At 55.6% G+C, this 16,191-nt stretch overlaps 1 protein-coding gene across 1 annotated transcript in view; it reads left to right on the top strand.

Annotated features, from left to right (window-relative positions):
* Window positions 1–16,191, top strand: part of COL22A1 (collagen type XXII alpha 1 chain) — a 235,627-nt gene that overhangs the window by 109,492 nt on the left and 109,944 nt on the right. The window contains exons 21-24 of the mRNA XM_047841976.1: window positions 4,516–4,569; window positions 12,707–12,760; window positions 13,432–13,485; window positions 15,871–15,924. Coding sequence (XP_047697932.1) covers window positions 4,516–4,569; window positions 12,707–12,760; window positions 13,432–13,485; window positions 15,871–15,924 — 216 coding nt within the window. The remainder of the gene's footprint in view (window positions 1–4,515; window positions 4,570–12,706; window positions 12,761–13,431; window positions 13,486–15,870; window positions 15,925–16,191) is intronic.

The following is a 16,191-nucleotide window of genomic DNA, read 5'->3' as shown; positions in this document are numbered from 1 at the left end:
CAAGGAGACCCTGTCCATTTCAGAGGTGGGAAGTAACTCAGGCAGAACTTTCTCCCTTTAGGAAGATCACCTGCCAGGATAGGGTGTATGTATAGACAATGGAATTTGTAAAAGGCACTGGATGACCCAGAAAAGTCTGGAGGGAAGGACTGGGCATGTGAGCCGGTCAGTTCTGTGGTTGCAGGAAGGCAGAAAGGCAGGAGAAGGAAGGAAGGAAGGAAGGAAGGAAGGAAGGAAGGAAGGAAGGAGGAAAGGGAGGGAAGGAAGGAAAGAAAGGGAAGGAAGGAAGAAGGAAAGGGGAGGAAGGAAGGAAGGAAGGAAGGAAAGGGGAGGAAGGAAGGAAGGAAGGAAGGAAGAAGGAAGGAGAAGGAAGGAAGGGAGGGAGGAAGGAAGAAAGGAAGGAAGGAGGGAAGGAAGGGTGGAAGGAAGGAAGGAAGGGAAGGAGGAAAGGGAGGGAAGGAAGGAAAGAAAGGGAGGGAAGGAAGTAAGGAAGGAAAGGGGAGGAAGGAAGGAAGGAAGGAAGGAAGGAAAGGGGAGGAAGGAAGGAAGGAAGGAAGGAAGGAAGGAAGGAAGGAAAGGGGAGGAAGGAAGGAAGGAAGGAAGGAAGGAAGGAAGGAAGAAGGAAGGAGAAGGAAGGAAGGGAGGGAGGAAGGAAAGGGAGGGAAGGAAGAAAGGAAGGAAGGAGGGAAGGAAGGGTGGAAGGAAGGAAGGAAGGGAAGGAGGAAAGGGAGGGAAGGAAGGAAAGAAAGGGAGGGAAGGAAGGAAGGAAGGAAAGGGGAGGAAGGAAGGAGGGAAGGGAGGGAGGGAGGAAGGAAGGAAGGGAGGGAGGGAGGAAAGCTTTGAACGGCACTGGGGACCGCTCTGGATGCTGTGGGTGGGGATGTGAACATGGGTGCTGGAGTTGGCCAGAGACTCCCCTAATGTTTCTGTGGGTGACCCATTCAAGATGATGCCACCTTGTGACCACATCTAGGATCACAAATTGCTTTCTTTTCTCTGGCCTCTTGCCACCTTTTTGCTTTTTTCCTTCTTGCTGAAACCCAAAGGCTGAGATATTTGCTTGCCCAGGTGCACATGCTTACGTGTCTTTCTTGCTCACCAGAACCTTCCTGTCTGCCCACAGTCCTCCTTTCCCAGGCCAGATTTTTTTTTTACTGCCCTGGCATGGGAGCCACTCCTGACTCCATACCTTCTGTAGATTTCATTACCACCTTAGGTGCTTATCCCCCTGAGCATCAGTACCCTGTATACAAGGTCCCCGAACTTCAGTGAAGCAGGCAGCTGCTGAGACCTTGTACCTCCCTCCAGAGGCGGTGGGCCATCTGGGAGAGGGACACAGACGTGCACCCCAATCAGATCAGCATTTTAGTTAGTAATTCAGCTCAACAACCTGAACCTTCACATCCCTCCTCCTCCCTTCCGATCCCTTCCTACCAACCATTAAGTGATCCGATTCTCCATTTCAGCCTTTCCTCTGCACAGAGTTACTTTGCGGGCCTGGGTTCTGAATTCTGATGACTGCTCACCAGGCCATTCCGCCGACCTTGAGGGAAAATGGTTTATTCATCTTGTAAATAACCGGTGACTCTCGGTGGAATAACCTGCCAGCAAGTGGAGGGGTGCCTGTCTCGATACCAAATGGAAGATGTCTGCTTTCCATTCCCCGAGGGAGGGGAGCTGGCAGCTCTTCGCTCTCTTGTGACCAGCCCCCTGATGTCTGCATTCATCAGAGCAGGATCGGACGGAGGCCCAGACAAATGCCTCCAGGCCTGGCTCATTTCTGAAGGTGTCCAGGACCGCATTTTGAATTCTCCCTGACAAGTGTCGAGAAACGCATCCCGACCTAGTCCTCGCTGCACCTCCGAGCTGATGTGTTCCGTGGCTCAGGGGGTATGGATCTGGGGCTCCTGAGCCCGGTCAGCCTGCTCTCTCTGCAAGTCTGCAGATGTCCATCCAGCTTGTGTCTTCCTATCCTTGTGCATCCCCCTCCCCCTCTCCCCACCAGGGCTGTTTCCCGGCCGTTGTCTGGGCTCAAGACCACGTCAGTCCTGAAGGGCGTTGTGTATCCAGCCCGCAAGTGTTTCCTGAGTCGCCACCATGCGGCAGGCAGTGTTCTGGGCCCCCGGGCAGAGCACTGCACAAGAGCAGAGCCAGGCCCTGTTTCTGGGAGGCTGGCACCCCAGTTCGGGCAGGTGGGCAGGCAGTGACCAAATGCATCTGTCAGCGGTGTATCCAGCAGCAGCACAAAGAAAGTGAGAGCTGGTGGCAGGGTGGTTTGGGTTGGGCTGGCCAGAGACCGCGTGGACAAGAGGGGCTTGGAGCAGAGACCGCGTGGATGCCTGGGGAGCCCGTGTGCCGGGCAGGAGCAAGAGCGGGCAGAAGACGTGGAGGTGGGAGCGTTGAGCTTGGCGTGGGGGAGGGGGGGGGTGGCGTTGAGCTTGGCGCATTCTTCCTGGAGGAGGGCACTGGCGTGGCTGGACAAGGAAGAGAGTTTGAGGAAATGAGCCATGCAGGGAGCGGGAATGCAGTTCTGGAAAGGAGGAGAGGGCCTCCCAGTTTGCTCTGAGAAGTGTTGCACTGTGAAGCAGACCTGAGTTCTGCTCTAAGAATGTGGTTCTGGTGACCTTGGGGGGGATGGCGGGAAAGGGGAAGCGTAAGGTCAGGCGTGAGGAGGATGGTCCAGGAGGCCCCCAGGCTGGCGCGGAGGTGACAGTGGAGGCGGGCCCGCGGTGGTGTGGCCATGGTGAGCTCCAGGAACAGACTGGCCCCTCGCTCCGTCCTTCCTGCTGCTTCCAGCGCCAGCACAAACCGGACCCCGTGGTGTCCTTACTCGGCATCTTTGGCCCCTTGGGCCGCTCCCCTTGGTGCAGGGCACCGACACTCTTCCTGACCCCTGCTGACCTCGTTTGCCACTCCCCTGCCCTGTAGCCTTCCGTCAAGATCACGTCAAGGCTCTGCCGAGGCCCTGCTCCCACTTGCCTGCTCTGTCCCCTGCACTGAATGTGTGTCCCACTGGGATACTCTAATGTCCCCCTTCAGTGCTACCTCAGCACCTCCTCCAGGAAGTCCTCCCAAGACCTTGCGGCAGACCTACAAGTTCCGGGTGCCCTGTGCACCTGTGCTTATTGGGAGTGTTTAGTCCCAGGGGCTCAGGTAGGCCTTCCTGCGAAACCGCGAGCTCTTGAGGCGTTGGCCGAGCCCCGGCAGGACCTGCGGGTCTGGCACGGAGCAGCGGGAGCGTGCGGATGAATACACAGGAAACAGCCGCAGACCTGGATCTCGGCCTCCATCCCAGTGGGCTAAGTCGAGGTTGGGAGACTCTGGTTTTAGGACTTGAAGCTCCTGAAAGAACATTCCCTCCCAGCTCACCCAGACTTCTGTGCAACCGTAAAATCCTCGAGCCTGAACAGAGCTGCGTCCCTGAGACCCCGCAACAGCCCCTTGGAGGCACTGACTCACCATGTGACCCACAGCCCTGGGGGAGGGGCCACTTCTGAGAGGTGGGGGCTGGGGAGACGGTATCCTGGACTTCACAGGCACTGAGGGCTCATGGAACACGGGGAGGAGGGAGAGCAGGCAGGGGGGTGGGGGCGGGGGCCACCACTGGGGCTGGCCTGGGCACAGACCAAGGCAAGGACGAGGCCTTACCTGGGTGTTCTGACTTCCTGAGGGAAACTAAGGAGGAAAACGAAAAGTCCATGGTTCCATCATTCAGATGCCCGCTTACATAATATATACCCTGTGTCCTATGCAGTAAACCAACCAGAACACCCCTTACCCCTATACACAGGGCTAGACTCCCAGGTTTAATGAGGCAGGTCAGCCCCCCAAGATGACCCACTGGAGTCGTGACAATAGCCTGGACTGTAACAGCAGCCAATCAGAAAAGGCCGTAATGACCTACCTGTCCGTGTGTCCGTTTCACCCTTCCTGTGGACATTCCATAGCTGTGGGCACATCAGGGTGACTGTCCACATGCGGATACAGGATGAGCCAGAGTCAGCTGCTCAGGGGAAACCAGCAGTTACCAGCAGATTGAGTGATTTGCTACAGTTATGGTTCATAAACAGAAAGAAGGGGAGGAACAAGGGAACATGTGCACATGTGTGTGGGCACTCGTGAGTGCGTGTGTGTGTGTGTTGCTTGTCTACACACAAAATGCCTCTGCAAAGATGAGCCAACATCTGGTGGGATTAGCTGCTTTCAAGGAAAGGAACGGAGTGGCCGATGGCAGGATAAGGAGATCCTTCTGAAGGGTCCCTTTCTGTACCTTGTAACCTTGGGGCTGTGTGTTACCAAAGCCATCTACGTTGCAGAGCTGGGATCCAGTGCTGAGCCTCCATCACCCCAGAGCCTGAGTCTTCTGCCCCAATCCCAAACCACTTCTCTCTGGAGGCCATCCCGCCAGGTGGGGGGTTTGAGAAATCCAGATGGAAATGTCCTCTGAGACGTTACTGCATTGGTTCTGGGCATTACCTGCCTGCTGTTAATTTCGGCTTCTTCTTTTGTCCTCAGGGGAAGAAAGGAGAAGTGGGCCCGCCGGGAACCCCTGGATTGCTGGGGCCGCAGGTAACTACCGCCTTTGCCCTCTGGTCCCTAGCAGTCCTGCTTCCTCTGGTTGAAGAAGCAATTGGGTGGCAGTTCCGAGGTTGGTCACCACAGTCTTGGATGGTCACCTCATCAGAGAGAACGCTTGGTGGGTCCTGGGTCCTCTGGTCTCCCCTTGCTCCCCCGGCCTCCCATCCCTGTGCTAGGAGAATGGCCACTGTCTGCTCCCCCAGAGAAATTTCGGCCGCTGGAGGGCAGGCCGCGGCGACACAGTGACGCCCACCAGCCAGCCGCACCCTGCACGAGGTGCCCCATGATGGAGCTCATGCAGCTGGCCAGACAGGTGGGGAGGAGGGGCCTTCCCGGCAGGGCCTCAGCTCTGCAGGACATGACCCATGTGCAGGTGTGGATAGGCCCGTGTTGGGCTGGAGCTCCCGGTACTGAGCGGGGGGGGGGGGGGGGGGGGGGGGGGAGGGGTGGCTGGACCGTGAATTCAGAATCGGAAGGGGCTCAGCCGAGGGACCAGGACAACCCAAATGGCACGCTACTCCAGGAGGCCACAGACCCGAGCTCTGGTTTGTGTCTGACTTCCAACACACTGTGACATTGGCCAGCTCCCTCCCCCTCTGCGGGCCTCAGTTTACCCATCTGTAAAGTGATGGGGTCAGGGCCCCCTTCACACTCTGCTGTGCTGTCTCACTCCCTGGATGACCCCTCCTCCTCCTCGCCCCCCTGACTCCTTCGGTCTTTCGGACTCCTCTCTGGTGGGACATCCTCTGGCCCTATGCTTTCTCCAGCTCCCCGCCCCCACACATGTGCAGTCACTTGTGGTCCCCTGGGAGCACCAGGTGGGGACGCTGTCTCTGTGGCCGTGGTGGCAGTGAGCAGGGCGCGTGCAGAGTCAGTCAGCCTCCCTCTGGCTCCTCCGTGAGCCGCAGGAAAGCAGTGGGTTTTAGCGCCCACCTGTTACTGGACCTCTCCCTCCATCTGTCAGGCATCCACGCTGGAGAAGGTGCCCACTGCGCGTCCGAAACCAGCTTTCACTGCTCGCTGACATGTAAAGTGTCCTGATGAGTGATGGGTGCCTTGCACGCCTTCTCACACTTCATTTCAGCACCTCCCTTTCGGGCCAGATATGGCACGCCATAAGGGAATGTAAAATCAATCATAATTCATGGTCTTCTAAAGATTCCGCATTCGCTGTGGCATTTTGATGTTAATAGTGAAAAATAGAGTGCTTTTTGTATTTGTTTTATTACCTTCCTTTCCAGTGAGCAAAGCTTGTGTATTTCAAATACTGGCCGTACGTGCTGCACCATCAAATTCCTTGAAGCTACAGTTTTTTCCCCTGCCTACAACTTTCTTTTTTTTTCTTTTTTGCTACCTCAGAAAATAGATTTCTTTCTTTCACTTTTAATTTTGCAATCCGTTCCATTCGTCGAATGTTTACCGAATGGCCAGGTATGGAGCTGGATGCCATTCACGTAAAAACAATCCTGCTTTCCACAGCAGGCGTTTCCCCGGAAGTAGGGCGCTCTGATCCATCCAGGGATCTCAGTGGTGCAGAACCACATAGTGTGGAGCCTAGAGAGGGATCGCCTGGCACCATTGACCAGATCGCCACCCGATGGACACTAAGCTGTGTCCCAGCCAACCACGCCCAAACCAAGAGGCAGCGTTGCTGTGGTGGGTCTCTGGCTGTGTCCCCTAATTCAGCCCTCCCTCTCCACCAACGGCCAAGGTTCCTCCTCGTTCAGCGGAGTCCTCCGTTCGATGGGTATGAAGTACCCACTGTGTGCCAGATGCAGTTCTGTGAATCAGAAGGGGCTGTGACATCTAGGTAGCCACTGTGCGCGCCCGGAGGAACCACGGGTTAGTGGGGCAGAGAGGCCCTCCAGGTAGAGGGACCCGAATTCTGGGAGAAAGGGGAGGCCGTCAGCCTCTCTCAGGGCCCAGAGGTGGCTCCTACGCTGATCTGAGAATCCGCATTGATTCTGTTGTAGAGTTTTTGGCTCTGATGGGAAGAAGGAAGGGAGATCAAGTCTGTTTCTTCCTGCTTTTGTCAGACGCTCTCTTTAGCGTTTGTATAGAATTGCGACTATTCCTTACAATGACATGTGAGGAAAGAAGGTGGATCTCATTTAAAATCTAAGGAAACTGAGCTCAGAGTTTAATTAGCTCTGTGGAGAATGGGATGAGCCAGAACCGCAGCCTCAGAGTAAGTGAGGCCCCAGGGCGGCTGGCATCCCGAAGATGCTTTTGGTGCCTCTTTTTCAGGATGAAAAATTCCACCTGCTGGAATGTTTTAGAATAAATAGACACATTCCTGACATCATGGGTGGTGGCTCCCGTATCCTGGCAGCCGTTTAGGAAAAACGGAAGTCTTTGTCTCGTCTGGTTGGTGTTTGCGAAGGCAGTGTTGCATGGGGTGGCAGTGAGGACGGACAGATGTCCCCTGAACTGGTAGCCAGGAGCGGGGCCGACCCCACAGAGGACCGGGGATGCTGTGGGCCTTGGCCTCTACACAGAAATCTGCTGCGGTAGGTAGTCGTTATGGCTTTGCCCCGGGTGGACCCATCCTGAGGGGAGGACTCTCAAATTATGAACAACCCCCCCCCCAAAACAAATCACTCAAGTAGGGTGATTGCTGTGCTAATTCATGCAAGGAATCTTCACGCATCTTCAGATCCCATCCAACTCCGTCAAGCTGTACCAATGGGAACTAGGTGGTTATTGAGAAGAACGACTTCCCACTCCTTTATTAATGATAATTAGACTAATTGGTTATGTTTGTGTCATCATCGCAATTACCGCGCACGTTAATTAGCTGCTTAATCACCATCGTATTCGAAGGCTCAGATGCTGTTTCATTAATAATAATTAGGCGGATTGGTGCGTTTTATCAGTAGTTGCTCCTTAGTCGCTCTCGTTGGTAACAATTAAAACAGCCATCATTGTGTTGTTCGCATTTAAGTCTGTTGGCTGACTTGTTACTCTCAGGAACAATTAGATTAACTGGTTATTTGGTTTTGTTTTTGTTTTTTTTTTAATTTTTTTTTCAACGTTTATTTTATTTTTGGGACAGAGAGAGACAGAGCATGAACGGGGAGGGGCAGAGAGAGAGGGAGACACAGAATCGGAAACAGGCTCCAGGCTCCGAGCCATCAGCCCAGAGCCCAACGCGGGGCTCGAACTCCCGGACCGCGAGATCGTGACCTGGCTGAAGTCGGACGCTTAACCGACTGCGCCACCCAGGCGCCCCTATCTGTATATTTTTATTAATGACAAAAGGAGAAGAGAGTGAAGAGAAGAGAGTGCCTGGGAAGGCCCCCAGTGTGCTGGGCTAGCTCGCGCACCCTCGTTCATGTACGCGGCAGCTGGCGGGGCAGGGAGGGGCGGGGGTGCTTGCAGCCTTTCTGCTACAGCCGTGGAGACTGAGGCACTGAGGCAAAGTGTGTTGCCTTAGGCCACTGAGGGAGTGTGAGGCAACCTAGCACTCGGCCCGGCCCATCCTAGACCAAAACCCTATTTTTTAATCTCTGTATACCATCATGGCTACCATTAGTAAAGGTATCAATAGTCAGAGAGTTTCAGTTTAAAATAACGTAACTTATGGTCTTTAATTCAAATGCTGAAATAGCAGACAGGAGGAGCCCCTGGGTGGCTCAGTCGGTTGAGCCTCCGACTCTTGGATTTCAGCTCAGGTCATGATCTCACGGTTCGTAGGTTTGAGCCCTGTATCGGGCTCTGCACTGAGCCTGGAGCCTGCTTGGGATCCTCTCTCTCCCTCTCTCTCTGCCCTTCCTCCGCTAGTGTGCGCGCTCTCGCTCTCAAAATAAATAAATAAAACATTTTTTAGAAGTTTGTAAATATTTATTTATTTTTGAGAGACAGAGACAGAGCATGAACGGGGGAGGGGCAGAGAGAGAGGGAGACACAGAATCGGAAGCAGGCTCCAGGCTCCGAGCCGTCAGCAGAGAGCCTGCCGCGGGGCTCGAACCCACGGACTGTGAGATCGTGACCTGAGCCGAAGGTGGACGCTCAACCGACCGGGCCACCCAGGCGCTCCAGTAAAGACTAAAACAAATAGCAGACAGGAAGTTCTGCCCTTGGTCAGAAACCCTGTGCGGGTCTAAGACACCTCCCATGGTTTCCCGAAGAAGGGACGTGAGTAGTGGTTTTCCAAGCGGCCCTTCCTCACGCGACTCCCCGTCTCCTGAGTTCAAGCACGTCCGCGTTCTTCTCGACTCGCCACCAGCCCAGCTCCTGTCCGGGCCAGGGCTGCCTGACAGCTGGCCAAGGAGAGGTCAGTTCCACCTCCCAGATGATGGCTCTCCTTCCGGTTTCTGGCAGCTCACACCTTGTTCTCCTCCTATAGTCTGGCTGCTGGGTCTGGGCCTGCCTGTTGCCTCCTCGTCTTTCCATGTCCTGAAAGAACCGGAGGGTCCCATCCGCCGCCTCTCGCGGGATCTCATGCAGGGCCCCGGTTCTGCCCACCCTCCGGGCACAGACCATGCACAGATCTCGGCCCCCCACAAGACTCCCCTGGGTCCCTGCCGCACGGAGGCTCCACTGGGGTGCTGCCCGGCCTCACACACCTAACGTCCTCCTAAAGAACTACCGAGGCCGCCTTCTCCTCCACTGTGCTCCTCCCCAGTGCTCCCCATCTGGGCAGTGGCGCCACACCTACCCGCCTGTGTTGGGCAAGCACAGTCAGGTCCTCGACCTACCTTTTCCCGTCACACACCCTAACTGTGGTTAAATTTCGCCCACTCTGCCTTCAAAACATACCCCGAGTCACACCAGTCCTTGCTGTCTCCACGGCTAAAGCCCAGGTGGGGACCACTGCCACGCCTCACCCCTGTTCTCCCCGAGGGGCCCTGCCACCATCTGACTAGCCCTTCACACTGACTCAGACTTCTGTGCTGGGGCTGGTGCCCAGGCAGGAGGCCAAGATAGTAATAAAACTCCCAGCCATGGGGTGGCGCTGGGCTCCTGGTCTTGCCTTAGCTTGTTTGATTTGAGCAGTGTAGGCCTCAGGATCCCACCTTAGAGACCAGGGTGCTGGACCTTCATAAAGAAAGGAACTTGCCGTATGGCTGGGAGCCAGCAGGTATGGGTTCCATTTGCTTCCTCAAGGATTAACAGGACCCCAAGTGTAGGGACTTGAAATAGACGGGGACCATGGGGCCATATATATTAAGGTAGGAATGGCCATCCCTGGCCTATGCCCAGGTCCTCCCCAGGCCCGGCTCCTGCCCCACTGACCCTGTGGCTCGCCAGAGGCTGTATCCAAAACCATCTCAGTTTTCGCCACAATGGACGTCTGCTCTGCGTGAGGTGTCTGGGCCCCTGGAGGAGGCTGATCGCAGCCCTTCCAGAATGTGGACATTAGAGCTGAGGCCAGGCGGCAGCTCTGAGAAGAGCCGCGTGTCCCTGCATGGCTGTTGAAGGCACGGTGAGGCCCTCCGAGCAGCGTCCATGGGCACCAGCGGCTGTCTGGCTGGCATTCCGTCCTGACTGCTGTCCCCTCTCCCCACCACGTGTTTCTCATCTGTACACACAAGACGCTCCTTGTCAGTGAGAGGAGGCTGGGGCCAGTGGCCCACCCCCTTCCCTGCTGGAAATGGGTCCCCAGACCCTCTGTCAGCCATGCCCACTGCTTCCGGCTTCTCTGTCTCTTTTAAGTGGCTGCTATAGAGTTTAATTACTGTGTAGGATTTTGCTCTTTTACCTGAGTGTGCAACCTCAAACAGGTTGTTATTAAGCCCCTACTGTGTGCACAGCAGTGAACCAGGTGCTGTGGGTCCCTACAAAGGAGGTGGAACAGACCCAGTTGAGCCTGTATGGAAAGTTCTGGTCCCACTTAACACACACACAGTCTTTCAGGAGAACACCATCCAAGGGGTGACTGGGGTTGGAACCGAGAGCTCAGACCCACATCCCCAAGCTGTGCAGACACTTTGCAGGGGTGGGTACAGGGAGGAGGGATGACGGAACCAGGGTCCTCGCGTCTGAATGCCGGCTTTGTCTCCTGTCAACTTTCCCTCCCAAGGTCCTGTTCTTCCTGTATAAAGTACAGTGGAACAGACCCACTTCGTAGGATTCCTGGAGGACAGAAACGAGATACAGTGTGTAAAGTGCAGGGCAGAGGGAACACCGAGCGGGAGTGGCCCCTCCCTAGGCCCTTCTTCCACTTCCGTGTTTTCTGCTTTCTCCTATGGATCCCTGCTTCTTTCCTTGTGCTTCTGGTATTTTCACCATTACGGTGAACATGGAGTGTGATTCCCAGACATGGCAGCTCTTCAGGGTTACTGGGAGAGTGTTTCCAAAGTCACTGTCCCCTTGCGCTTGGCCCAGACCTGTCTCAGAGTCCAAACAAGGGGCCCGCATACTCTATTTATGACAAGCTTTCTGGGTGATTCTGCAGCAGCCGGCCTGTCAAGGATCCTCTGGAGATGATGGCTGTGTGGCTTTAGTGGGGGTGCTTACCCTCTCTGGGTCTCAGTTTTCATTATTGTCAAATAAGGAGGTTTAATTTCCAGTAGATGATCATGAACAATCCTCTTACTCCAACAGTCTGTGGGATGGCAGCATCCTGAGGGGTGTTTGCAAGACACAAAGGAGGAAGGGGACACAGGGTCAGAGGAATGAGCTTGTCAGGAGGCCAGTTTTCTGGAACTTTCTGGAATGTTGGAAAGAGCACGAAATGCTCCAGGGGCCATCACTGCCCCTGGTGTGTAAGGAGGGAAGAAGACTAACATTCCCAGATTTCGAGCAGAGGCGGTGCTATGTGGGGTCAGGAGGGGCCTCAGAGAAGCTGTGTGCTGGTGGTGAGGGGGCGTGAGAACCCCAGAGGTCATGCTGAAGCAGGGTCACCTGGAACGTGCCTTCTGGAGGGTGGTCCTGGGACAGTCACCTGCAGGACTCTCGCTTGGCCAAGAGGCGAGCGGAGCTGAATTGGCTCAGCCGGGTGGTGGGTCTGAATGGCTGTAGGGGTGGGGCCACGAGCCTTCTCGGTGCATTCCCCCGGCCCTCATCCTGCAGGGAGGACCCTGCCCAGGCCACCATCCCGCTCTGCCGGGCCCCTCAGTTGTGTCTGCTCCAAGCACACATCTCCCAACCAAAGTAGATGCCACCCGCAAAGACACACCACGACTGAGCAGGTACAGGGACAGCTAGGTGCCGATGCACCAAAAATTCCGTTTCTGTGCCCATTGCTGACTCGCGTGCGCCCCCAGTGGCAGGAAAGGGAACAGTCCACGGGAGCAGCAGCCCTTGCCATTTGTTAGTATTTATCGCCCTCTAGTGGCGATATGGCATCATTCTCCCTGGATGCACAGGCCCCTCTTCTTAGTGCCCCTTAAATTCAGTAGACTTCTTCAAGCATTTATTGAGCACCTGCTGTATGCCACGTCCTGCAGTGGTCCCTGTGAGAGATGCAGAGGGAGCAAGAGGGGCCTCTGCCTCACAGGGCATGTGAGTCCGATGGACACGGTTACACTGGCCTTGAGCATGGAGGAGGGAGCATTTAATCCAGGCTGGAGCCCTGGCTTGTGATTCTGTTCTGCTTGTGGAGCACTTCCCTCCCTGCGTCTGTTCCTGGCCACAGGTGTCCCAAGTGTAAGCGAGGGAATGGAGAATGGAAGCTGGAGAGTGGGTGTCCAGACTGGTCTGCAGAGAATTGTGGGGGGAGCTTTCATGAGTACCCGTTTGTGGCCCCACCCCAGACCTACAGAATCGGGGGGAGGGGCTGGGACAGGAGGCTCACGTCACCCACCCTTGGTGATTCCATGCTGACTGATGCTCGGGAACCACTGTCCTTCAAGATCTTCGGTAATGCTTGACCCAATGCGTGTGTACGTAGAAGCGTGCAAGTGCGTTCATGTGTTTATTTTAAATGCTCAAGTGCTTGAGATGGAATAGATAATATAATAGTTATATACGCATCGCCCCAAATATAAGAGATGTCAACATTTTGCAAATTTTATTTCAGACCTTTTCTTTTTTGCTTTTGTTCCTTGTTTGTTTGAAAACTAAAGCATTACTAAGACAGCTGGTCACTGTGTCCCCTTCCCTCCTCCCCTCTCAAAGGATATCGTCACCAGGAGACTGCTCCATGCAAGATTGTCACCCACATTTTACTTTTTCTTTCCAGGGCCCTCCAGGACCACCTGGCGTCCCCGGTCCCCCAGGACCCGGAGGCCCCCCGGTAAGACTGGCTTTGATTTTCCCCTACAGGGGCGCTTAGGTACAGAGTTCATGGCCCATGGGAACCAGGAGCATCTTTATGTGTGGCCATCTGTTTGTCCTTCATCGAAGAGGAGAGCAAAGGCATAAACAAGGAGGACCCCAGCCTCTGGGCCTTCAGACCCTTAGATTAGTCTAGAAATACCTCTTGAGCTCTTGGAGCACATTGGTTGGCTGCTTCTAGAGACAGACACATGGATGGAGGTACATTAGTGTGGGGGTGCCCATTCGGGTGCCTTTTACTAGTTCGTGATTTGGTGCTGAGGCAGCCAGAGGGCCGGGGTAGACACAGGTCAACACGCTCCCCACACACACTTGCTGTGCAGCAGGGAAAATGCCCCTGTAGGCAGAGGGTGGGGGTGGGGCCGGCCCAGCAACCAGCGAGGGCTTTCCACCCGTCCCACCTGCTAAGAGCCAATGTGGTGGCTTCTGACTGCAGGCCAGACACGGTGTGACAATTGTGTGTTTCACAGTGGCCCGCACTAAGCACGCTCAGATGCCCTGAAGTCTATGCAGCCTTGTGCATCCTTGTCAGAGCCAGGCGCCTGGGGCCCGGCCAGGAGAGGCACTGGGGAAAGTCTCTGATGCTCCAGAGAGGCCAGACTAACTGTTCCCATGTGGTTCCCTTCTCAGGGTTTACCTGGAGAGATCGGCTTCCCAGGAAAACCTGGGCACCCCGGGCAGGCGGTGAGTTCCCCGGGGTCGTCCCTGCCCCCACGCTTCCCTGGATTCCATTGGTCTATGCTGGGATGGCTGGGTGCCTCCAGGTCTGCTGGCCAGTTGCTGCGCCCTTTCCTCCCCTGGCCCCTTCCTGCTGTGGTGCCTTCCACGAACTCAGTCTCCTGGGATTGCGGCCCCAGGGTCCCCCAGCCAGGGTGCAGATTGGGGCTCCCTCTCCCCAGGCCACCACCTTTCTTCTCATTACCTGGAGGCTCCTGAAGGCTGTTTAAAGTGACTTCTTGTCCCTAAGAGATACCTACCAGGGGGAACATAAATAAAGACAGTGGCTGAATGCTTCCTGTCCTCATCCTGACTGCCCTTCCTCACTCCCAAACTCAGAAGATCTTGGGGATCTGGAGGCTCCCTCCTGCCTTTTAAGCCCCGAGGATGGGGCTCAGAAACCTTAACATCTTCACTCCCGTAACGGGTGTGCCATTAAAGCTGGGTGTATCTCCTAGTTCTGGCCCTGAGCTCCTCAGCGCCCCGTGGTAGGTGTGGCCTGTGAGCCTGTGACACCTTGTGACGGCACGATCATCCTCATAGACGCGTAGAGGACCCTCAGGGAGGCCTCAGCTCCACTGGAAGGGATTTCCTTACAAGTAGTTTTCTCTCTCTCCTTCGTGGGCCGGGGGGTGGGGAAGCCAGCAGAACCCACAGCCCTGGCGGGGATCCGGACGCAGCCAAGGTGATGGAGCTGAATCAGACCGCATAGCACCCGGCGGCAGTGCCCCTTGGACCTTTGGCAGGTCCGTCGGTGGCTGTGGATGGAGGTCCCCCAGGCAGCAGGGACCGTGATGGCTGGGATGTCCGCGTTCTCAGCTCTGCTGAATCCCCTAGGATGTGGGCCGTCCATGCAGGGGTGTGATGCACACTCGGGGGTGAACTGATCCACACCTAGAACACCTGCTCCGTTGCAGCGTGACCGGCACACATTCACGAACACACAGTTAATGGCAGCGTCACCAGTAGACTTTTTCCTCACGTGGCAGTGTCCCCTGAAAGCTCAAACACTTTATTTAAATTTTTTTTTCAACGTTTTTATTTATTTCTGGGACAGAGAGAGACAGAGCATGAACGGGGGAGGAGCAGAGAGAGAGGGAGACACAGAATCAGAAACAGGCTCCAGGCTCCGAGCCATCAGCCCAGAGCCTGACGCGGGGCTCGAACTCACGGACCGTGAGATCGTGACCTGGCTGAAGTCGGACGCTTAACCGACTGCGCCACCCAGGCGCCCCTGAAAGCTCAAACACTTTAACAATCACACCTGATCTAATGGGCTTGTCAAAAAGTATGTGTGTTGGTTTGAACGTTCAGAGGAGGAGAGAGAGTCATAGGCAGAGGAAAAAGTATTTGAAGGCACGGAGGGTGTCGAGGGGGGAGGTTATGGCCACTGAGAGTTTGGGGTGCTACTTCTGGATTCAGTGTTTGCTCCTCCCTGAGCTCGTACTTCCACGGAGGCCAGGTGAGCTCCCCTCCTGCCCTTCCAAGGGCCTTGACTCCTGCGACCCCTGCTCTGGGGAGGCGGGGCTGCCCTCCCAATAGGCCGCCAGCCCAGACTAGAGACACCAGGAAATAAGAGAATCTTAATTTGGGTGTCAGGAGACCTCTTGGTGGAATAATGACCAGGTTTCCTAAAATAATAATCATTTTTGAATAGCACTTACAGCTGCCAAAGTGATGACATGTAAAGTGTCGTCTTGAGGGGAAAGGATTTCCCTCTGTCATGGGGGTGTGTGTGTACCTGGTCCGCCACTCAAGGCTCAAGGAAAATCAGAAGAGCAAACAACTCTTAAATAGCAGAAGGCGGAGCCAGGCAGCGGAGGGTTAAAAGCCCACGTGTCCCCATCACCAGGGCTGAGCCTGGAGTCCACCCCTCAGCCCTTGGGACTCTTTGTCCCTGTGCCTATAACACCACCTGTCCTGTCGGACAGGTCTGGGGGAGGAGGCAGCCTGTAGGGAGGAGAGGACACAGAGCCCCTCAGTGTGGCCCTTAGAAAGCATAAGGCAGACTTGGTGAATGCCAGCCCAGGAGACTGGGAAGGGGGGACATGTTGGTGGAGATTTCCCAAAGAGAGAGGGAAGCAGAAAGCAGAGGTAGTGAAGGACCGTCGGCCCCCTCTCGCCCACCACGCACGTCCAGAGTGGCCGGACCCCGGATGCTGGCCAGAGGGTGAGGGCCGTCTCCCTCATCAGGCGTGTGTAGGCCAGCCTGGTCCCACAGAGACGGCGGCACACTGGCAAGAGAGCCCCCCTGAGGAGGTGGGGTGGCCCCCAGCGGCTGGCCAAAAGCCACTCGGTGCAGTCTCCCTAAACACGTGTCTTATTTTGCTCTGCTTTTTCTCTCTTGACCAGGGCCCACCTGGAAAGGACGGGCAGAATGGAGCCCCAGGCCTGCCGGGACCCAAGGTTGGTGTGCACGGGGGTGGCCGGAGTTTGGGGCCCAAAACGCAGGAGGAAAGGGATGTTGGATTGCTGGTAAATTCTAAAATACGCCGATGGCTTGGGGCCTGGATCAGGACTCAGGAATGTTGGGGTTCACCAGGTCAGACGTGGGAAAGTCCTTCACTTCTGCTTAGGTGACTGAGCCAGACAGAAGCATGTGGAAGCCTCGGGCTTTCCCTCGGACGTGTTCAGAATACGTCTGTATTTGCGGGGAGGGACAAGGTTCAGATA

The sequence above is a fragment of the Prionailurus viverrinus genome, chromosome F2 (assembly GCF_022837055.1).
Source record: "Prionailurus viverrinus isolate Anna chromosome F2, UM_Priviv_1.0, whole genome shotgun sequence".
NCBI lineage: Eukaryota > Metazoa > Chordata > Mammalia > Carnivora > Felidae > Prionailurus > Prionailurus viverrinus.
Note: the sequence above shows the minus strand (reverse complement) of the source record. Positions and strands in the feature narration are given on the sequence as shown.